The following is a 22,991-nucleotide window of genomic DNA, read 5'->3' on the forward strand; positions in this document are numbered from 1 at the left end:
TGGGGAATAGGGCCCGATCTGGCAACACCTGGCTGCTACTCGGCTCCTAGAGTTCCCGGCGGCTTGCACACAGACATACACACGGCGCTCCACACAAACACACACATACACACGGAGCTCCGCACACACAATACTGACAGCTGCGACTGACTCACAACCAAGGGGAAAGATGGAGCACAGAGACAGCGATTTCAACATACTGCTAGCGACCGACTCCTACAAGGTAACGTATCTGTGTTATGTTTCTACGTTTAAAGGGGGTTCGCTGTTGATTATAGGGTAAAACAAAAATATATAAAAACACGCAGAGGGGGCGATTCCCCAGTATAATAGACCCGTCAAGGTGGTTTAATCAGCACCAAGGCCATCCCGCGGTTCTGTGGCATCTCCGATGGTTATCGCAAGGCCAAATGGGGAGGAGGAGAAGGCGGAGGAGAAGGAGGATAGGGCAGGTCGAAACGGGGTACCAATTTCACCGAGAAAGCATCCTCCTCCAGATCCAGGATAAAGCGACCCTTACAGCCGCGACGAACACAAGGACGAACCCCATAAAACCCGCCTCGTAAAAGGAGAAAACGTTCGCGTTTTCCCTCCCCCGAGCTTTGTCCGCTGAGGCGCGTTGATGTGCAATAGGCGCTAGCTAGGTAGCTCGCTACTAGCCAGGGAGACCGAAACAGGAGATTATATGAAAGGTGGTGGGAAGCTAACGTTAGCCTGAAGGTTGCCAGATTGGAGGGGAAGTCTGGCCCAATCTGCCAACGCTGCTTGCAGCTAGCGAGCAGCCTAGTCTCTTCTGGGTGATGTGATGAGCCGCACGTGAGCCTTCCCTTCCCTTCCAGCCCAGGTTGCGCGAGCAGGTCGCATACCCGCTCGCGCACAACCTGGTGTGGCACCATAAGCAAATGCATCAATGGACACACAGGAATTTAAGTTGGCATCCAGCACTTAACACACAACTAAGCAGACAGTCAGACAGACAGTAAAATGGGGGGGGGGGGGGGGGGGTCACTAGTCCGAAAACGAAATTAATGATTCGTCTGATTTGAGTCTCGGTTTCTTGTGACCCGCCCACCTGATCCTAAAATCGAGAGAAATCTGGTCTTGCAGCGAATTGAAACGTAACGTTGTAGCGGTGTAATGTTATTATTATTATTTTGATATTTTGTTCATCACAGTTAATGTTTTGAATATGTATGTCAATTGTTATGCTTTGGTCGACGGGATGTAGGTTCCGGTGGACCTTGTTTTGTTCACCTTGCTTTTAGTTTCGTTTTTACAGATGTGTAATTTCCCTATAGGGTTAGGACTTTGTTATTTGTGCCGGTAGGATAAGGGAATGGTTAATACCACGGAAGGAAATATGAGGTTACTGGTACAAATGAGAAAGAAAAGCATTAAAGCAATGTAGTGGAAATAAAACGAAGCATTTTCTGTTAAAGAGACTGTAGAGAAGTCTTAATTTTTAAGTAAACACACTCAATGTGTAAAACAGAGCTTTACTTGATTTCAGAAGAACTGTTTTCTTAATAAGCTCTTTATACTATCAAGGATTCTCATATAACATATCTATTTGAATGAAGCTAGTCTCTGATATGGTCCTGACTAGTGACTAGTTTAGTTCAGTCTATCTGCATATAACAGAGTATAAACTCTAGACCACAAATTGTTCTATACAATGATTACGTAGGTTTGAATCTATTATGGGTCATATGGAGCAACATAAGCGCAATATGAACATCCAGATTTCAAAGTTCCTCACAGGGAAGGTTAATTCCTCCTTTTAAAAATCCCGTTCCTCCACTTTAGGCTACAACCTTTGCAGTCAATTCTAATTTCAGCATGGCCTTTCCCATGTCGTAGATGTAGGTAGGACGTCTCGGACTGTTGCATTTTAATCGAACATGATCCAGCTTCAAACTCTATTAAATGATTACAAGTACCATCCATCCTGTTCACAACCAAGCTGTCATCCCAACGAGACGTGCACCACAAATGCAATACTAGAATTTTCTTTGATTTTATTTTTTTAATTATTATTTATTTATTCTGTAAATAGAATTAGTAGCATTACGACTCGTCCATATCCTGGGGCGCATGTTTAGAACTCTGAATACATCATACTGTAACATGGTGGGCATACAAATTTATGAAATAAGCTGCTTGTTAAGATTGTGTGTGTGTGTGTGTGTGTGTGTGTGTGTGTGTGTGTGTGTGTGTGTGTGTGTGTGTGTGTGTGTGTGTGTGTGTGTGTGTGTGTGTGTGTGTGTGTGTGTGTGTGTGTGTGTGTGTGTGTGTGTGTGTGTGTGTGGTAAACACACCTCTACACAGAGTCTAAAGCTTTTGCTTTGATGTGGATCCCATTTCATGCCATTGAGTGTTTCCTGGGCTGGCCTTCGTCTAATGGCTTAATATTTCCGTTCTGGTGATCATTTATTATTCCTTCTTGTAACCGGATGACTCTTCTGTTGTGATTTAAGAAAATAAGATTGCTAACCAGATAGTCCTACGCAGACTTAAGTGACCAACAAGCCGGTGAAGATACAAACAAATTCTGACTGTTTTCTTAAGTCCCACTAGGGATCATGTTACTGTGAATCGATGTTCTTTGTATCCATACAATGTAGGTGGGTGTGTGTGTGCATCTCAGTTCTTCTCTCTTTATATTCGGTCGGCCATTATGGGCTCTTAATGTTTATTTGGGCTTTTGTTGTTGTTGCCGTCCACGCAATCGGCTACGTTGGCTGCTTTTGCGATGTACTCTGTATTCCCGCTGGTATAAAGTCGACAGTCAAACTGTTCTTTGAAGTTGAATCTCGAGCCAGCGTTTGCCATCTGAGCGAACAGCGATATTTACACCAAAATATCTCACAAACTACTTGGTATATAGTTGCATTGTGCCAAAGTCGTATGAAGCAGGGTCACTTGACGAAACTAAGATGTGTGTGAGTTAGTTTGGGTGGTGTCAGGCCCACGTGTCGTGTTGTTTATCTCTACACTATTTTGGGTCCTCTGAGGTTATGGGGGAAGGACAGGGTCACAGAAACACTATTACAATGACATTTACCCGGCTATGCTAGCCCCTTCTCCTGCAGTAATCCTCTCCAGCAGTGGCCAACGTTAATGAATTTATTTCAGTCCCTGACGTATCCATGGGAGACTCAGACATTGGTGGGCTAGCTTAACAATGAGCCTGCATTGTAAGCATTACACGCAAGTCAAGCATCACAACAATATGTTAACATGACAACGTCAGTGAACTACAAGTAACAAAGCCATTCAGTTAGAATTCCGGAGTTCCGAGTTTATTACGGGTAGCACTTGGATATCTTGATGTTTACTTTTCCGACCTGCTACAGTAGTTTGTGTGTTATGCTCTGGTCAACTTCCTTATTTGTTTTACATATTCACAAATGTCCTCTTTTTTAGCACAACAAAAGAAACTCTGGGAGTTTCAGTTAGAAAATACTCAAAATGAACACACTTTCCTTGGAGCTCAGAGTTAATACAGTAACGCCATTCATCCCGTTGGCCGTGTGTGTATATCAACATGAACTCTCTCGTTCGGAGTAGCCTGGATGTGTCCTGGCATGCATCGGTCCTCGGATGACTCAGCCATTCAAACCTAATTTGATTGCCCGTAACTTATGACTTTTATGCTGCTGTTATGCCTATCCATTTAGGGCTTACTACACCCTTTCTATGTTCCTTCCCAAAGTTTCTTCCCTCTGGGTTCTGGGGCAATTATTCCTTGGCCTTTAGAGGGCTTTGTGTTGGAGGATGTTGTTTAATGTCGTCCTGGAAAGCCCTTTGACTAACTGTTATGAATAATGACATACATAAAATTGACTTGGACTTGACAAAGGATCCGGAAGATCTTTTAGGTTCCGGGGACATTGTGTGTGTTTGTGTGTGCGTGTGTGTTTTGTTTGTGCGTGTGTGGGTGTGCGAGAGAGATTCGGAAACAGATGTTTGGCTTCTTGGGAACTCTTCCAGGAGTGTGAGCCGAGTCTGTTACAGGATTCTCATTTGTAAATGTCAGCAAAAATACGCAGTATTATCATTCCACTCAAAACATGCGGTTCTTTAGCCATAGAGCACTGCTTGTGGTGGGTGTGTAGGGCTTGTATAATGTCTGTATCCTAATTTTAGACGCATTTTCACCAAGTCACCTGACAATCTCTCTTCCTGTTTGACCTCAGCAGCATCCAAGGTCTGTGGTCACATAACCAGATAGGATTCTTTGGAACTCGTCCGTTAGAGTGAGGGGGCTCCTAAAAATGTTCAATGTCAGGCTAGTGTAAGTCAAATGCCAACGTCCTCTTGATAGGGTTTGGTTGCATCGATAAAAAGCCATGAACTTTTAAGTGACCCAAATTCATAAGGTCGTATTTTTTACACTCAAGTCTACCTACCGACATGAAACTTTGTTTTTACAAACATTACAGACAATTGAGAATATGATTGATTAATTTCTTCAAGCTGCCAGGATGCAAATACAGGCGAGCTGAGAAAATCAAAAGTGAAAGTGTTTGGTCTGTCCCTAAAGGACAAGATGTTTCCGAGAAAAGATATTTGAAGCAACTGGAAATTCCTCTGCGTAGCCAACCGACACCAAATTGAATAACCTTTTTTTTAAAGGGATCAACATTCTTCTACTATAATGTTAGTTTTTAATGTATGCATTCTAAACAATCTACACACTGTGCAGATTTATCAATCAACTAACCAATGTGCATGTCATCTGTGGATGATAAATTGCAAATATAAAATCAGCCACATGTACACGCTCGTACACACCTTCTATGCTTCGGATCGTTTTCGAGTGTGGCAAACTTTTCAATAGTAAAGCAATTACAAGATGTCAATGTTTATCAGGATCAAAGCTAAGCTAGGTTAGCTGTAGCCTGCAACTGAGGGGTTGCGCATGCAGCCCCGCTTGAAATGGATCTTGTGTTTCTTTGACGCCTTTGATTTGATCGACATGTATGGGTCCGGGTTCTGAAATCATGTTGCTAGCTTTGCGTGGATGTCTCAGACACCTGGTTGATTGCTTTTTCCTGCAGTCCCCAAAGCATATATAGCCTAAGGGCCTAAGAGTGAACTTGGGCGTGAAAGCGAAACTGCATCTCAGCCAACCTTAGGCATGCGGTTAAATGTCAATAAGATAATCTTAAGCACCCTTATCTGGTTATCCGCCAGATGGGTGGCTGATAGCCATAACATTCTCGTTTATACGATCTTGTTTTGCCTCCACTTCTGATATCGTCATAGTTTCATCATATTGATTGTTCTTGTAATAACCAATCGCCTGTGCACCTGTTATGGCCCATTAATGGTAGGTTTGGTGCAAATATGCAACCTTAAGTTGCTCATCCATGTGGACGACTTGTAGGTCTGACAGGGGGCTCGTCTGCACGCTGAATCCCCAGCCTCACCTCTGTGTGCCTTTGTCCCGCAGGTCACACATTACAAGCAGTACCCGCCCAACACCAGCAAAGTGTACTCCTACTTTGAGTGCCGGGAGACCAGAACGGAGCCCACAAAGAACCGGAAGGTCAAGTATGACAAGACGGTGTTCTACGGCCTCCAGTACATCCTCCACAAGTACCTCAAAGGTAAGATCGACAACTGTCATGTAGGGCTGCTCGATTATGGATAAAAATCATGGTCACGGTTATTTTGGTCAACGTTACTTTGAACAATCATGAAAGTTCAATTGATCATTTTTGAGGTTGATAACATGACGTATTTATTCAGCATGTCTCCCCCAAAAAACACTTTGTAACTGAGAACTTACAAGAAAATTCACAAAATGGTCAAAAATCATTTTTTCAAATCTAAAGTAATGTACAGATATGTATCCAGCTGTTCTTTCCACTTTCTTTAATACATTTAATGCAAAAAATATATATATTAATTTGAAAACTTGATTATATTAGTTTTGTGATCTTTTGACGCTAAAATCGAAACGTGATCAAAATCTGTTGAATCGCCCAGCCCTTCTGTCATGTGTCATACCCCTGAAGATGTACGTTTAAGTTCTTTGCATGTAAAACCCAAAAGTTTGTTGTAAGTTGTATTTATTCAGGGGTAGATGTCGTTTGGGTCTTACATTAAAAGTTTGCCACCATTGGCTGTAAACAAGTACCTTCCTAATTCAGATTGAGTACACTCTGCAGATTCCCCACAGCGTGCCTAAGAATTGTACTTCTATTCCAAAGATACCCCCACAAGTTTTCCCGAGAATAGTGATGAACATTAATTAGCACTCCCCATAGATATGGTGTCATTTTGATCCACACGATCTTCCCCGAGAACAGTAAGACAAGACTTGACAGATAAATACAGAGGAGAACAGAATGCATTTTGGGAGTTTGGAGTGGCTTTCCTTTCTTTAAAATGTCATCTTTTTTTAAATGTAAGATGGCAAGCAGTCGTTAGGGCATCACAGGAGAGCAAAGGAAGGAGAGAAAGAGAAACAGTTTGCATTGTGTCACTTAAGAGGATTTCATGGTGGAGAGGGGCAGGGGAGAAGTAGATTAAGGAATGGGAAGAAAAGGAGCAGAGAGCACGAGAAACAAAAGAACAGCTGCACTTCAGGCCAAAGCCCAGCTGGCAAGCAGGAATAAATAAGTAAGAAGTAAATTATAAAGAAAATGTAGTGCCGTTTTATTCCACATACCTTTTCACATTGTTCTTAGAATTCTACTTACAGAGTGAATCTAAAAAATTCTTTGCTCTTAAAATATTAAAGTTGATTTGTTAGTTACACACGTTTAGCCTTCACAAGTGTCGCAGATGAGTTTATGACCTTTGACAAAAAAAGTCCCTAAATATTCTGACTTGTGGTCATATTCTAGTACTAAAGTCTGTTAAAATATGTAAGAGAAAGCTTTTGAGTTATGCCGTTCAATGACATGGTTGAATTAAACTGAAACTTCGAGATAATAGCTAACTCTGTTCCCACATATCGTTTGAAACGTATCAAATGATGAAGATAATTTGTGTGACCATATTTCCGCTTTAAAGCCAAAAACTCACTGCTTTGTCCCAGCATGACATGCACATTGCCTTTTGGACAAAGCCCCCATTTAGTGTACCCTAGAAATGAACGTTTCAAGTAGGTGTGTGCGTGCATGCATGCGTGTGTGTGTGGACAAAGATGCATGTGGTGCGCTGCTAATTTAATTACAGTGGCGGCAACAGTAGAATCTCACCCCAGCGTTCCTTGGCAGACAGTCTTTTGCGGAAGTGTGTAAATGTTTCTGACAAATGATGCTGCTGTTTGCGTTAATGAGCAGTCCTTGTTTGTTTTTAGTTTAGGTTTTCGGTCAGACTAAGTTCCTGCTCAACTCGTTCTTCTTTCTCTCTCTGTATATTTAACCCATTCTACCTCCTGCCTTTACCATTGCCATTTCACCTTCTTATACTCCCTCTCTCTTACCTTTTTCTTTACTGTCACTCATTTAGGGCATTTAGCAGACTATTATCCAAAGCGACTTAAAATAAGTACATTTCTCTGAAGAAAGAGAAACAAAATATCTCTGTTGGAACTCTAAGGGTGTTCATAGAACCAAGTGCCAAGGACTAACATTTGTTAGGTTAAACCATTCCCCGTACACAAAAAAGATAGCTAGGATAAGGTGCTACACAATGCTAAGTACTGTTTTTAAGTGCAAGGACGTACACTCTCTGCTCTCTCAATCTGTCTCTAATTTACCTTAAAGGGGACCTATTATGCTTTTTTGACTTTTATGACCTATAAACGTTGTTATAATGATTGATAGTCATGTTTAACCATACTAAAGTGTCAAATAATGACGTACATGCATTTCGACGTATTCCCTGCTGTCTGGGGTGGCTGTGCAGAGCGCTAAACACTCGGAACAACGTTTGCGATTCACTTGTTCACATTTCCGGGAAATCATCTATGTAGAGGCACTCCTGCCGCGCCCCCATATGCCTGGTCAAATCTACCCGCGCGGTGGAGCTCGACTGCCCTTCGCAGGTCTTCCGGAAGGTAACCAATCACAACGGAGTGGGGTTGGCAGGAGGGGGGGGGCGAGGGGGCGGGCGAGGGGGCGGAGAAGGACGAAACCGAGCGTTGACAGAGAATGCTGAAAGCGCCCAGATGAGAGGAAGAGCTTCCCGAAAATATACATCGTTTTTTGTGCTGTGATTCGTGTCAACTTGCGCTACAGGAGTCATTAATAAGAAATCAAGACCAGAAAAGTAGTATAATAAGGTCTCTTTAATAAATGTTCTCTGTTCCCCCTGCAGGGAAGGTGGTGACCCCTGAGAAGATCCAGGAGGCCAAAGAGGTCTACAGGGAACACTTCCAGGATGATGTCTTCAACGAGAAAGGCTGGAACTACATCCTGGAGGTAATCTATTTATCCATCAACTGATTGCCCTATTTAGACTCGGATCAATGACCATAATTCATATCTCGCTCAAGCTTTAGTAGAAACCTGAACTTTTAGATTTAGAAAAGAAGGCATCTTTTATTTTGCAAGCAATTCGTTGAGACGCACAGGTTTTGAATCATCGCTAATGGACTGGGAGCAGATGGCGGAGAACGGTCCTGTGTGTATTTTAGTCAGTGATGAATTGATGACCATGCTTATTTCTTTACGAGGATATCTTTTTACTTTCAAACCCCTAATGTAAATGAGCTTATGGACCTTACCTCGGGACGATATTAGGAACTTCATGTTTTATCACTCGATTGCAAATCACTGAAATAGGTTTGCAAAATCGACCTATAAGCCGCCCCGGGAAAATAAGCCCCCGCCACAGATTTGGTTCATAGCATCGGGATACATGCCACAGATTTTATTTCTAAAAAGAGGTAATTCCTTCTCATTACTGACCCCTGTGGCCGCTAAGTGAACTGCAAGCTCTTTGAGCCTTTGAGTGCAATGTCCTGGGGTTGAAACGGTAATAATCATTATTATTGTGAGTTGTTAACACAAATAAATCCTTCAAAAGTTTGAAATGTAAAAAAAAAATTGGCTTACAAGTCGTCCCTTCCGGTTAGAATATTATAATAGTCCGCCCAATGGCTGTCCTATACAATTGAGTGAGTCGAGCAAGGTCAAAAAATGTTAATCCCTTTTAATAATCAGCTGTTGATACTCTGTTGATCAACTAAGGTGAGTCATGTGAACAGACCAAAGTATTTGGAAACCAAACGTCTGGTTGCCGTGAAAGTTGATTACAATTCAGTTCATTCATTCAATTAAAAACAATGGACGTTGCTACCATGCAGCAGACTTTGTGTTTCAAAAAAAACATCTTGCCATTGTTGTGCTTTGTGTAAACAAACACCCACACAAACGATTGCGTGCGTTTATGCAGGCAACTTATTAGATCGCCCTACTGCAAGCTGTAGGTAAGCCATCTTTCTATGAAGGTATTATTGTAGCAAAAGACTTTAGCACCTGTAACAGCAGATTTTGTATGTGTATTCTAAACTCACAAATGTGTAACAGTACATTTGAAGTCGTAAATATTTGTTCTAACATTGTAAACACAAAATAGGGTCTACGAGTACACAAGTCTGTATTACAGGTGCACAAATCCTATCCTGTGCATCACAACTGCAAAGAGTCATGCATTTGACACTTTTGCTGCAATCATTGCAGCGCAGTTGGTGCAAAACACATTCGCACACAGCCGTGTTTCATAATCTGAGAACATGCCCAAAATGTGTGCATTCGTAAACCCAAATGTGAACTAATGCATCAGAAGTTGCACGTCTGTGAAAAATGTCCTCACAAATAAACTGATATAGAACGCCATGTTGATTCAGCCTTTTAATGAGCGAGCACAAATCCATCGTTACAACTGCTTGAATCTGCTCCTGCAAGTCTCAGCTGTGGGGTTTTTTTGCAGATAGTTTTGCGACACGTCTAGGTGGTACATGTGTATTAAAAGTGATTTGTATCCGTATGAGGCAGAGCGTCCGTGGGCGGGACAAAATTGCAGCAGTAACCAATGAAAGTCAGATAGTTTGTGTGATAGTGAAAGTCAGATCGTTTTTTGTGATAGTTTTTGCGTGGGTGTTTCTGATAAAGCAATTGTGATGTGAACAGACACACACATACACTCACTTCTAATCCGACAGGACTTCCAAAATCAGCGTCTGGTTTAAGTTTAAGAAAAGAGTTCATGCAACGTCATGTTTCTGAGCCCGCAAGCAAGTAGAGACATCACACAGTCGCAGTGTGGTAACCCAAAACGAGTGTACACTAAACAAATGTAGGACACTGACGTGTGTGTGTGTGTGTGTGTGTGTGTGTGTGTGTGTGTGTGTGTGTGTGTGTGTGTGTGTGTGTGTGTGTGTGTGTGTGTGTGTGTGTGTGTGTGTGTGTGTGTGTGTGTGTGTTCCAGAAATACGATGGCCACCTGCCCATCGAGATCAAGGCGGTACCAGAGGGCAGTGTGATCCCGCGGGGGAACGTCCTGTTCACCGTGGAGAGCACCGACCCCGAGTGCTACTGGCTCACCAACTGGGTGGAGGTAAGAGGTCTGCTGCAACAAAACAAGCGCACCCAAACCAGAATATAACGCGGACGTATGGGCCCGCAGAGCCGCGACCTGGGGGCGTCTTAAAACACGATTTCACTCTCTGTCTTTTAGGCGTTATCAAAGTTGACGTATTATAACGACAGGTGTGAGTGTGATCAGCAGTTACAAGCTGTTTTTGAAAATCTGCCTCTTCTGACATCACAAGTGGGCGTGTCCACCTAGATGTGTGACGGATAGATGAGCGACGTTTGCTACACACCACTGGGTAAGCTGGTAAGACCGACCTATCCAGCAACCATCTAGGTGGACGCGTCCACTTGTGATGTCAGAAGAGGCAGGTTTGCAAAAAGGAAGAAGTTGACTTATGAGGCTCATCGGCTCGGTGGAGATTTGCGAAGAGCCGAGAATCACTCAAGAAACCGTAGGGCAGACTTTGAATCAGAGAGGTTTTTAAAAAAGGTTGTATGGGCTGGAACCAGGCTACAAAACAAACACTTGTACGATGCAATGCGCTTTACAGCTATACCGGAAATTTACTGCTGGCCTCAGTGACATCATTGGTTTATTGAGCGTTTATTTCACGTTTTATCTAAAGCAACTTACTGCAGATATTGGGGTTCAACCCCACAACCTTTTGGGTGGGAACCCCCTAACTGTCTCTCCTTCCCACTTATCCCCATTGGCTTTGGAAGCTTAAGAATTCGTTGTTTATTGTTTCAGTAGTTATAAAGATTAACTATTTTTAAAACAACTTAAAATACAACTACCGTAAATGTTGGACTATAAGCCCCGCCTTTTTTCCCATTTTTAGATTCTGCAGCTTATATAACGGTGCGGCTAATCTTTGAATTTTATAGCTAGCTACCTAAATCTATGGATTCTACAGGTTACAGTCCACCAACTTTAACTCTATGGGCTCTATGACCGGTCCGCGCCCCCCCACCTTTAAGCAGTGGGCTCCAGCGCGTCTTATATATGTACACATCATTCGATTTAGCTGCTGCGGCTTATACTCCGGTGCGCCTTATAGTGCGGAAAATACGGTACTACTACTTTACAACTACAAATATCACTCTGCACAGCAACACTCTGATCACTATAAATGCTTTTCACAAAGATTCTTTATTTTATTCCTTGCAAACTCATTTAGGAGAGCTGAAACATTCACTCCTCAGTCTTCTCATGTCAAGTATTTAGAAAGAAGACAAGCTTGAGTTAACTGGATTACTTGAAATGTTCCCCCGTGTCAGTTTAGGTTTATTGTAACTTACATGAAACAGGATAAGAGTGCCATTGGGCCAACTGAGTGGGCAGTTCTCACCCCCCCCCCCCCCCCCTCCCCCCCTGGTCCCCATAGCAACGGGGATGTGGTCAACTATTACATCGGTGAGTCTGCCCTCCCATTCTTTGTTTCTTGTCGGTGTGTCAATGCGTCTCCCTTTTGAATATCTCTCTTATCTCTTATGAAAGGAAAACTAGTTCTATCTGCGCTTGAAGTAGACGGGTCAGAGACTCGAGGTCAATAAAAAGGGCTTGTGAGAGAAAACCAATGCATAGGGGGAAATGTCCTTTTGGAAACGCGTGATTTATTTAATGAATGCAACTTCTCTCTGCCTCGTGTCCACCTTTCTTAAACGGAAAGTTGCCCCATCCCTCTCAAGGAAGCCACCAGTCCTGCATTCTTGTTTTTCTCACTCGTCCTCACTTGACTGATGAACACAATGAATGCTTCTGCTCCCTCGATAATAAATTCTGTGGGTTGCACTTCCCTGTATTGAGTGGTTTATTCCGAGTCTATCTGACAGTAAGCATCTTTCTCCACCTAATGCAAATGATATACGAAAGTCCCTGAAGCAATTGTGATTCAGCCTTTGTATGTATATTTATTTTCTATTACATTTGTTATTTCATACAAGTGTTTGTTGCAGAATATTGGCAAAGTGTACCTCGAAGTAATGCTGTTCAAGAGGCAAAATGGAAGTTTGTGTTTTGTATTGAAACCAAGTTTATTGTCCGTGATGCCGCAAGATCCGACATCTCACCGCCTACCAAACAAACGGGGATTTCCAAATAAAAACAGCAGTTAACGGACTCCACCCCACATGAAGTCTGTTAGACTTAAATTCCCCTTTTGAAATGACGCCTTACCGGTTTTATCTCATGCATGGGCCTGTGCAAGAGGGCTCATATCAAGGGTGACGCGCACAAACGCACACACAAACGCACACCCAGATTGGCTGTATAAGACATAGGTCATGGATATATTTACACACACACACACACACACACACACACACACACACACACACACACACACACACACACACACACACACACACAGCTTTAAAAGACATAGGTCATGGATATATTTACACACACTTTCCTTGTGACGGATTTAAAATTAGAATGCTCTGTGTCCTTGGCCCGCACGTACACTGCATCATTGGGTTAAACCTTTTTATCCCTCTCTATCTCTTTGATACTCTTGAGTGTGGCTCTCTCTGTTGTCTTTCTTTCTTCGATACTACTTTCACACATACTTTCATAATTTCGCTCTTTTCGTCTCTCTCTTTCGTTTTTGTTTTCTGCCTTCTTATCTCTTGTCCCTGTATTGCCCATCCTCCAGTTTGGTGGGTGTGCGTGTTTGTGTGCGTGTGTGTGTGTCCATTCACTATCCTCAGTCCGACATTGCTAGATTGTGCGCTGCGTATTCCCGGTAAAAATGTCAAGGCCCCATAACGCAGACGTCGTTTGTCCACAGTTCAGACAAAGACATTTCCAAACCAAGTGTTTACAAAAGAATGACGAGATAGTGGAATCAGAACCTGGGTTGTTAGCATCGCTGCGGCGTAAAGCAGTCGGTAGATATCGAAACGCCAGGAGTTGTAAGCTGGTGACACACCAGCTGATCCAAACGAAAAGCAAACTTCACGTATTGAGAAATATACTTGGGTATGATAAGGCTGGTGGGAAACGGAATTACATTTCCACTTCCATTTTTATTGTACCCCCTTATTAAAAGAATTACCCATCACCTCACACACATCCTTCCTTTTTTAAAGTAGGAGTGCTCTGGACGGGAAGTAAAGCTTCTGAAATAGTTTTGATAAACGTAGGCATCCATGCTGTTCCCTGTCGGTCCATTCCAAACCCTGGAACTGGAGCATACTTCGGAGTGGCTTAGGTGAAAACCCGAAAGGGTTTTATGTTCTCAACATTGCAGGGTATTGTACCGTTGCTTGATCTTTGGCTGCCGCAAACGAGTCTGATTTGTCAGTGTTGTGATCGCCGTGTTTGAAAAGTGGGGAAGACACGTTAATACCCTAAGTAATTTCCAAAACGGCACTGCGATTTGAAAAGGTAACTAACCTGTTCACACAAATGCATCTTCTCAGCCGTGGTATAAATCAATCTCGTAGTAAAGCTTTGATCTCAGCTGGAAGGAAGAGTGAGAACTTTAATGGGCCATTTTTGACGGTCCTTACAAATATCCTTGCGTCATCTAACCAATCATTGACCCTTTTGCTCTCTTCAGAAATCAGAAAGTGTGAGATCCGGTCCATTAACCCCTCTCTCCCTCCTCCTCCTCCTCCTCCTCCTCCTCCATCCTCTCCAGACGATCCTGGTCCAGATCTGGTACCCCATCACCGTGGCGACCAACTCCAGGGAGCAGAAGAAGATCCTGGCCAAGTTCCTCCTGGAGACCTCTGGCAACCTGACGGGCCTGGAGCTGAAGCTGCACGACTTTGGGTACCGGGGCGTCTCCTCCCAGGAGGTACGGCCGAGCCCGACCAGTCTGAGAACCTCCACAACGCTAACTCACTCGCCTGGAGCGCACCTTGTCCTTTTCTTCCCCGTCTTGAGGATGAATAACGTGCATCGTAATCGTATCTTGGGGTGAAAGTATGGGCTTCTGTGTGTCTGTTTTGTCTGCCTGTCCATTTTTTTTCTATTAGCCGGGTTTGTCTGCCCCTTTGTTGCTTTGTTGACTGTCTGGCTCTGCGTCTTCATTTTTGTGCCTGCCCTTTTGTTTTCTGTCTCGCCTCGTCTGTACATCTGTTTTTAGTATTTATTCATCCATATCTATGGAAGGGAAAACTTTGTGATATTGGCTTTGAGGGAGACTTTCTTCAGACTAGGTAATGGAAATGGAAACAGTGGATCCACAAACAGACACATCATCGACGAACAAAAAAAAAAAATGCGGGCTGCTTTGTGACTTCTGACCGTACTTCTGAATCATCTCTTCGATGTAATAAACATCGCCCCGTTCTCTTTCTATCGCCCCCCCCAGACGGCAGGGATCGGAGCCTCCGCCCACCTGGTCAACTTCAAGGGCACCGACACCGTGGCCGGCATCGGGGTCATCAAGAAGTACTACGGGACCAAGGACCCCGTGCCCGGCTTCTCCGTGCCCGCCGCGGAGCACAGGTAACCTGCGGCCCAACCCGTGGACGACACGATGAGACTTTATTGTCGGAGCGAGTCTGAATTGGTCTTGCATCCCAGCAGCTCTGTTTACAAACATCACAGACAAGACAACAAGACAGGACCCACGATTAAAATAAAAGTACTTACACTCATCATAACATTACGGCAACAGACGATGACATTTAAGGCCCATCAGTGTTCATTCGGTCTGGGCCATACGCCCGCCCATATATGTGTCAAAGGGGCATTATTATGCCACCAGATGTGATGGTGATCAGCCGTGACAAGCTGTTTGAAAACCTGCTTTTTCCTGTGTGTAGTTCCATCGCAAGTTAAGATTTTCCATTTTCACTCACACTTGATTTTCACTGCATGAAATCACCACCTTTTTTAATTTTCACCTTTCGGTTCGTCTTGGTACTAAACATGACGTCAAATCGCTATATCCAGATTTCCGGAGCACACCTCGCACAATTCTTCCCGCACCTGCACAGACACATCCTTTAGCAGTCTGTCGGTCGGCCGTGTGTGTTTTAAACCTGCCAAGGTATTGGAGGAAAGCGTATCTTATCGTGTCCTTCGAGGATAGACGGACGTTTTCTTTTGATATTTCTTCGTTCTTCTTTCTTTAACCTCCTTGCATGCGCACGTTAATCCTCTTCGCCCTGAGATGCAATGCACACGAATGCTACCAGGCTACATGTCAACCTGTCAACAACTATATGTTGACGTGCAAATGGGCTATGTTAACAGGCTATGTTTTCACACTAACAGCCCATGTAAACATGCCAACAGAGTATGTTACCAGGGCCAGGCAAACAAGCCTATGTTTTAATTGCTTAAAGGCTATATTAACATGCTAGCAGGCTATGTTTACATGCTAACATGCTATGATGACATGCTAACAGGATACGTGCTCACACGCTATGTTAGCGTGCTGACAGGGCAGACGCTACTATGCCGAGGCACTGCTCGGGTAACCCCAGGTTTATGTCTGCAGGGATGGCGTTCGCCATGGCGATCATTACATAAGCGGTCCTCTGTTTGGTTGGCACGGGGCCGCTGGGGAGCGGGCCCTCAGTGAAATTCCACTTGGTGGGGTGGGGTAGGGGGGGGCGGAGAAGCTGAGCCGAGGGTTTTGTTTGTTTTGCGGGAGATGCCGACCCACGCAGGCCTGTCGAAGCTCGTTAATACCTCCAGACCCATGGCAACACCCGGCCAATCTCACCCGCGGAAGATTTTGGAACTTGTCCGTTTCCGTGTATGTGTATTGAATGCCGGAAGGTCATTTTGTGTCGATTCAAATAAAACGTTGCGTCAGTGGATCCTTCATATCCGTTTTTAAATCCATATAAAATGTGAAAGTTAAGTGGAAGTATTTACGAAACCTATCCCTGCTTCTGGCTTACCGTAAAGAGGTACGGCGTTCACTGGCACGAATCGGGCCCTTCTGTTTGGCGGTCCATTAGGATAATGAGCCCCATGAACCCATCCTAGGGCTCGTAAACCCATCAGGGCAGACCTGCGTCTCGTCCCGGCAGCTGCAGAGACGTGAGGCTGCGTGGCAACCCAAGCATTCCTCCTCTCTGCTGGGCGAACAGGTCGGACGGAGCACTGAGGAAACATCATCCACTTATTGAGCACGTGTCACCCAGAGACAAACGACACAATCGCTCAGTGCATTATCGAGTGCCATGCAGATGCAGGCGATTCTCTTTTGTGTGTACGTGCCTGGGTTTCTTTGCGTCTTTGTGTTTCTATGTGCACTGATCTGGTTGTGTGAGGACTGATTGCAGGTCTCCAGTGCCAGTTTGTGTAGATAGTGAAGTGTTAGGGTGCTAGGGTGAAAGGTACCAGGTTCGATTCCCAATGCCCTCAGGTAAACCTTTGGGGGTCTTTTGAGGAAGACGAAGATCACACACCTGTTCCTTAGTGACATGCGTCTGAATTGACTGTGTGTGTGCTGAATGACTAGATTGTTTCAATATAATTAAGTGTATGCGTCTAGGAAATGACCAGGTACCAAACTGGTTTTGGATAAGCAAATACAGGCAATGGAAACCAACTGGGGGTTGCTCTTGCTGGATTTACCTAGGATTTACATAGAATTTATGTTGATTTGTATCTGTCTACTAACAGCTTATATAATAATGTAGAGTTTTATGTAGAATACCACCGTGTTAAAATCCTTATGTCATACATTTCACTCTGCCCATAATTAGCGAGTCTAACCCATCAAGAAATTCTAGATTTTACCGGAAGCCATGCAACCAGGAAGTTCAGTGGAATTAGAAGTTTGCTGGAATCTACCTACAAATACTCTTCTGTGCCTTAGCTCCTTAATGGAAAACCTGGACAATATCGCCCTCTTCTGGACGTCCTGTGTTATTGCCTGTTATTCTCTATCACTGGTGATGCATCACCTATCCTGTTAATAATATACTGTGGCTTTTGGGTTTTCATTATAATTAGTAACTTTTAGTTTCCCTTACTTGGTTTTCAACAGTTTTTCAACTTGCATATTTTAGACTGTTATGACATTGAATAAATCCGGAGGAACTTGTCATAAACAACCTGGTTTTGCATTGCCTAATAAAGCATTTTCATTTTGAAGGATGCTGTCTAATTTATTGAATGTAATCCTTCATCAAATGTTAGATATTTCCTAGTAAAAGCAGTTTATCTAGTTCACCCTAGTTGACATTGCTTACCAAATGCTCCTCCATTCCATTGAAGCTGCATATGTTTCAAATTAAAAGCGCTGTGTTAAATCTTTCAAAATAAGAGCGTGTTCTATTTATTTATTTTTCCCAGCACCATCACAGCATGGGGCAAGGACCACGAGAAGGACGCCTTCGAGCACATCATCAAGCAGTTCCCCAATGTTCCCGTGTCCATCGTGAGCGACAGCTACGACATCTACAACGCCTGCGAGAAGATCTGGGGCGAGGACCTGAGGAGCCTGATCGTGTCCCGCAGCGCCGACGCTCCCCTGGTGGTCCGGCCCGACTCAGGAGACCCCCTGGACACCGTCCTGAAGGTGCCGTGCATTTTTTCTTGTCTGCCGCTTTTATTTTGAAAAGCCCTCCCCGGGGGCTGCACTCACTTGCGTGTGACTTTATTTTCTTGTAAAAATAAATAAATGGTATCTATGCTTTTATTTCGAAAAAGCCGTCCTCGAGGGGGGGGGGGGGGGGGGGCTGCACCCCGTTGCTGGTGACTTTAGTTTTGCAATATATGCTTTTATTTTGAAAAGCTGTCCTTGTGGCCTTCCCCTCGACTATTTGATTCACTCATGGGTTGAACGCTGTTATGTCGAAGTGAATTGAATCACGCAGGTGCCCTGGAGGAGAAAATTTAAACTGAGCTAAAAATATCTCCTTTCCTGGAACACGCACAGTTCTGGAGATCGTGACTCTGGGGCGTGTCAAGCATCGCTTCCTGTGCAACCGCGGTATGCGGCGTCGGTTCGCAGTGCTCAATGATGTGGGCTATGTAGATAAACTATCCCTTGGTTTACATAGTAATTTAGGATCTTATCCTGTCTCAAACACGCTTTTATTTTGAAAGGACTATCTTATCTAGGAATGTACAAAGTTGAAAATCCCCACATAGTTTCCTTTGTATACTCTTACTCCTTGTACAACCAATATGATACCATAAATACCATAATATGACACAATGGACTGTATCAGTGTTTACAAGCAGCATATTAACTTGCTTTTTAAAAGTAGTATTAAAAGCGAGTTGCGCTTTTATTCCTTCAGGTCCTGGAGATCCTTGGTAAGAAGTTTCCCCCTACGGAGAACTCCCTGGGCTACAGGGTCCTGCCCCCCTACATCAGAGTGATCCAGGGGGACGGAGTGGACATCAACACCCTGCAAGAGGTACACACACACACACACACACACACACACACACACACACACACACACACACACACACACACACACACACACACACACACACACACACACACACAGACACACTGACACACTGACACATGCTGGAGTGCAAGAGAACTTTGAGCAAACGCGCCTGTGATAATCTGTTGGTTTAAACAGTTAAAGTTAATATAAAAGTCAATAAAATGAATATAACATCTAAAAAAAAATGAACGCTACTTCTGGAATATTCTCCGCCAACCCCTTCTCCTAGCAATTGAGAAAATAATAAAATATAATAAAAAGGAACAAAGGAAAACCGTGTAATTATGTCCCCATCCATATGTAAATCAATATATGTAATCTTTCAGAAAGGCACATGCTTCTCCTAACAAACACAGTGTTAAGCGTCTAAAGAAGGACGTAGACCATCTCCCGTCACAACGTCAACCCTCCCCTCTAACCCCCCCCCCCCCAGATCGTGGAGGGTCTGAAGGAGCAGAAGTGGTCCATCGAGAACATCTCCTTCGGCTCCGGGGGCGCCCTGCTGCAGAAGCTGACCCGGGACCTGCTCAACTGCTCCTTCAAGTGCAGCTACGTGGTGACCAACGGACTGGGGGTGAGCAGCATCGAGCACCAGACCGCCGCCTCAGAACAACGTCGGTGTGGTGGCGCACGAAACCCGGCATATCGCTTAGCTCATCGGTTTAGTTGACAGGGAACCGTGTGCAGAACAGGTTTGATACCAGAGTTGGTTGAAAAGCTCATTTGCATCTGTGGTCCCCCTTAGCGTGGGGTTTATGGTCCAGTGGTTGTTGTTGTTGTTTGACTCCCAGTTGAAAGGGTCTGGGTTTGAAACTGGGATGTCTGCGGTCTAACAGGAGGCCTCCGTGAGCAAGAGGACCTGTGCCGTCCTTGATCAAAGCCGCTTCTAAATGGATCTTCACATTTGTTGTTGGATTTAAGTCTTGTTGGTTTTTGAAAGCATCTGCCGGATAGTAGTACCGTGCGCTATTTCACCGTATAATAGACTGTGGGCGTGTGGGTGTTGGCTGCTTTCAGCGTTTAAGAGTCCAATCAGTCTTAAACCAGCCGCCATCCACACACACGCCCACAGAGGCTTTCTTAATTTATTGAGGGAGATACACGCGTACGTTACCATGGTCGCCGCTCGGAGGCATGACGGCTGTTCTCCGCGGTCGCAGGTGAACGTGTTCAAGGACCCGGTGGCCGACCCCAACAAGAGGTCAAAGAAGGGCCGTCTGTCCCTGCACCGCACCCAGAGCGGGCACTTCGTCACCCTGGAGGAGGGCAAGGGGGACCTGGAGGAGTATGGAGTGGTGAGTCGCTGACGCACACACGTGCTTGTACACACGCAGACAGGCTGACAGACAAACACATGTTTGGATACACGCAGGCACACACGCACGCACGTATGTATAGACAAACACTCCCGCACTCGCGCGAAGACACCGGCACACACATATAGACACACACACACACACACACGCATACGCGAGTGCGCAGACAGACAGGCAGACGCACGCAGGCAAACACATGTATAGACACACACAGACATGCACACACACACAGGCAGACACAGAGACACACACACGTATAGGCCCACACACACACACACACACATGCAAAGGCACGCACACTTTCTGCTTACCGCTTACATTGATGTCGTCGTCTTCGCATCCGCTTCCATCAAAGAAACGTCTGAGATGATGGACCCTCCGCCCCCTCCCTTCCTCGCCCACCTTTCACTCGCCTCTCGTCGCTGCGACGCCTGACGCCTGACCTCTGACCTCTCCTCCCCCCTCCAGGACCTCCTGCACACGGTGTTCCAGAACGGCAAGATCGTGAAGACGTACACGTTCGACGACGTCAGAGACAATGCCAAGCTCAAAGACACAGAGAAGGAGGAGCTTCTCAAATAAGCCCCCCCCCCCCCCCCCTTACATAACCACCCCCCGCCAAACCCCACCCCACGCAGAACACCCCACCCCCTCTCCCCCCCATTCCTCACCTCCTTGGCCTCCACTGTCACCCAGCGTGCGGAGGTAGGGTGCACTGATGTTGATGGCCCTGTGACCCCCCCCCCCCCCACCACGACCCCCTGACCCCCCAGGTGAGACATGTAGAGGAGAGAGAGAGAGAGAGAGAGTGAGAATTCAGATGTCGACCACGTCGGTCGACCACACCTCTTTTCCCCACTAGCAGCTTCACCACCCCCCCCCCCCCCCCCCCCCCCCCCCCCCCCCCTCGCCGAACCGATTGGCCCTCGTCTTCTTCGGCATAAAAAAAAAAAAAAAAAAGTCACAGCTTCCTTCCAGCGATCTGTGTAAACTCCTGTCTCATGTTTGTCTTTTTGTTGTTCATTTGGTTGCTTGGTCACTGACGACCGGGCTTTAGAGAGAGGGAGAGAGCGAGGGGGAGAGTGAGAGAGAGGGGGAGAGAGAGTGGGAGGTAGAGAGAGAGAGTGGGAGGTAGAGAGAGAGAGTGGGAGGTAGAGAGGGAGAGAGGGAGAGAGAGTTGGAGGGAGGGAGAGAGAGAGACGACAGAAGATGTGAGCTGGAGAGAAAGTGAAAGTGATGCTAATCCACATCCAACCATATCAATGACATGTCCTTACCCCCCTCCCTCCCCCCCATATATGGTGTACAGAGCTGTGGAAAACCTATATATGTTTAAATACTGTTTAAAGTCAACTTTGTCTTTTCATGTGAAGGAGGGAAATAATGCGTCTGTTTTTTGATTGGTTGCACTGATTAGGTGTGTCAGCTCTTAAGTCCTGCACTACTGGGGTTTTGGGGTCTGGCCCCCGTTTAAAGAAGATTAGTCAATGTGATGATGTGTTTGTATGCATTTTATTTGCATTTTTTGTAATATTTTAACTTTGTACTACACACTGATTTCTTTCCCACTGATCTGTTTTCCCATTCGATCCTTGCAGCTTAAATTGTGTCTCACCAAAAGAAGTGCTTCTTTCATTATTATATAGGTCTAATTAATATACTCTGCGGAGTCTGCATGAGCGAAATACACTTATTAATCGTAACTAGCAACCAACGAAATGTGATTGGTGTTTCCCACGAGTGTAAATTAGTCGTTCTCCTTGCTTCTAGAACTAGAACTGCTTTTCCCAGAATGCACTGTTTGAACATACACTGACGATGGTGCCCTGCCTCAATTCCGGTCGATATAGTTCGGACTAATGCACTTCGTTTTTGCTGGTTTGATGAGAAGACCTTTGGCCACCAGAAGTCGTTCAGATATCTTTTTTCAGGAATCAATTGGGGCGAAGTTTCCTTTTTAGTGGATTTGAACTGAGTTGTCCAAAATTTTTCAAAAATAGGTATGTAGAGTTATTAAGGAATGATTCCAGGAATATAAGACTTCTTACAGCAGTAAAAGTCCCCTTCATAACAAATTCCACATCTAAACCACAAAATGTTCACAGTAAAACAATACGTATATCGGACAATGACTATTCCTCTAATCCCCCTGGATAGGCGTGTGAGATGTTAAATGTTCCTCCAGTGATTGACTATGTGAGAGTGTGCATGGACTGCTGTAAGCGCACTGACGTTTTCTTCCTTTTCAAAGTGAGTCAGTTATTTTTATGCAAATCTGTTTTCTGAGTGGGGAGGTGGGGGCGGGAATTTAAAATCACTCTTCCTTTAAGTTGCTTGGCTTTTTGTTGTGATTGGACGACAGGCTGTAGGAATGCTAACACCGTTGCTACGGGCTCAGCAGAGGAATTTTAACATCAGTCACAACAGACGGAGGATAAATACATACTTTAAGGTTGAAGAGAAGCAGGTCTTTCAGATTTGTCTATCAATTAAACATTGTCCTGTGTATCACTGCTTTAATCCCCCCCTCCCACAGACAAGCAGGAAACACTTCCCCAAGAGATGATCTGGAAAGTTGGAACGTGCCAATTGGGCGTTGAAGGGGTGGTGTACGTTTAACTGAACTACCACTTCCCAACAGCTCTTAAAGCCCGGGTACGAATCCCGTCCCAGAGTCCTGTGTGAGGGTAACATCTGTTTGTATCCTCCTTTCTTCTCCATGGGCGATGAGATAGAATATACGTGTGGATATGAAGGAAATGCAACTGCCAACTGCTGTGGA

General features: G+C 44.7%; 1 protein-coding gene across 1 annotated transcript; it reads left to right on the plus strand.

Moving 5' to 3' along the window:
* The first annotated feature begins 49 nt into the window (after positions 1 to 49).
* On the plus strand, positions 50 to 22,762 carry nampt1 (nicotinamide phosphoribosyltransferase 1). The gene is made up of 11 exons (XM_056578074.1): positions 50 to 223; positions 5,459 to 5,615; positions 8,281 to 8,384; positions 10,396 to 10,524; positions 14,150 to 14,308; positions 14,828 to 14,964; positions 17,779 to 18,004; positions 18,732 to 18,851; positions 19,327 to 19,467; positions 20,054 to 20,188; positions 20,678 to 22,762. The coding sequence occupies exons 1-11, from the start codon at positions 170 to 172 to the stop codon at positions 20,789 to 20,791; spliced, it is 1,476 nt and encodes a 491-aa protein (XP_056434049.1). The 5' UTR covers positions 50 to 169; the 3' UTR covers positions 20,792 to 22,762.
* Positions 22,763 to 22,991: the final 229 nt, after the last annotated feature.

This window comes from Gadus chalcogrammus, chromosome 19 (genome assembly GCF_026213295.1).
Source record: "Gadus chalcogrammus isolate NIFS_2021 chromosome 19, NIFS_Gcha_1.0, whole genome shotgun sequence".
Taxonomy (NCBI): domain Eukaryota; kingdom Metazoa; phylum Chordata; class Actinopteri; order Gadiformes; family Gadidae; genus Gadus; species Gadus chalcogrammus.

Bases quoted from the DNA above. Each gene is read 5' to 3' on its own strand.
- nampt1 (XM_056578074.1), top strand. From the start codon at position 170: ATGGAGCACAGAGACAGCGATTTCAACATACTGCTAGCGACCGACTCC. The intron at 14,309-14,827 runs GTACGGCCGAGC...CGCCCCCCCCAG, and splicing joins GGGGCGTCTCCTCCCAGGAG to ACGGCAGGGATCGGAGCCTC. The intron at 18,005-18,731 runs GTGCCGTGCATT...TTATTCCTTCAG, and splicing joins CCCTGGACACCGTCCTGAAG to GTCCTGGAGATCCTTGGTAA.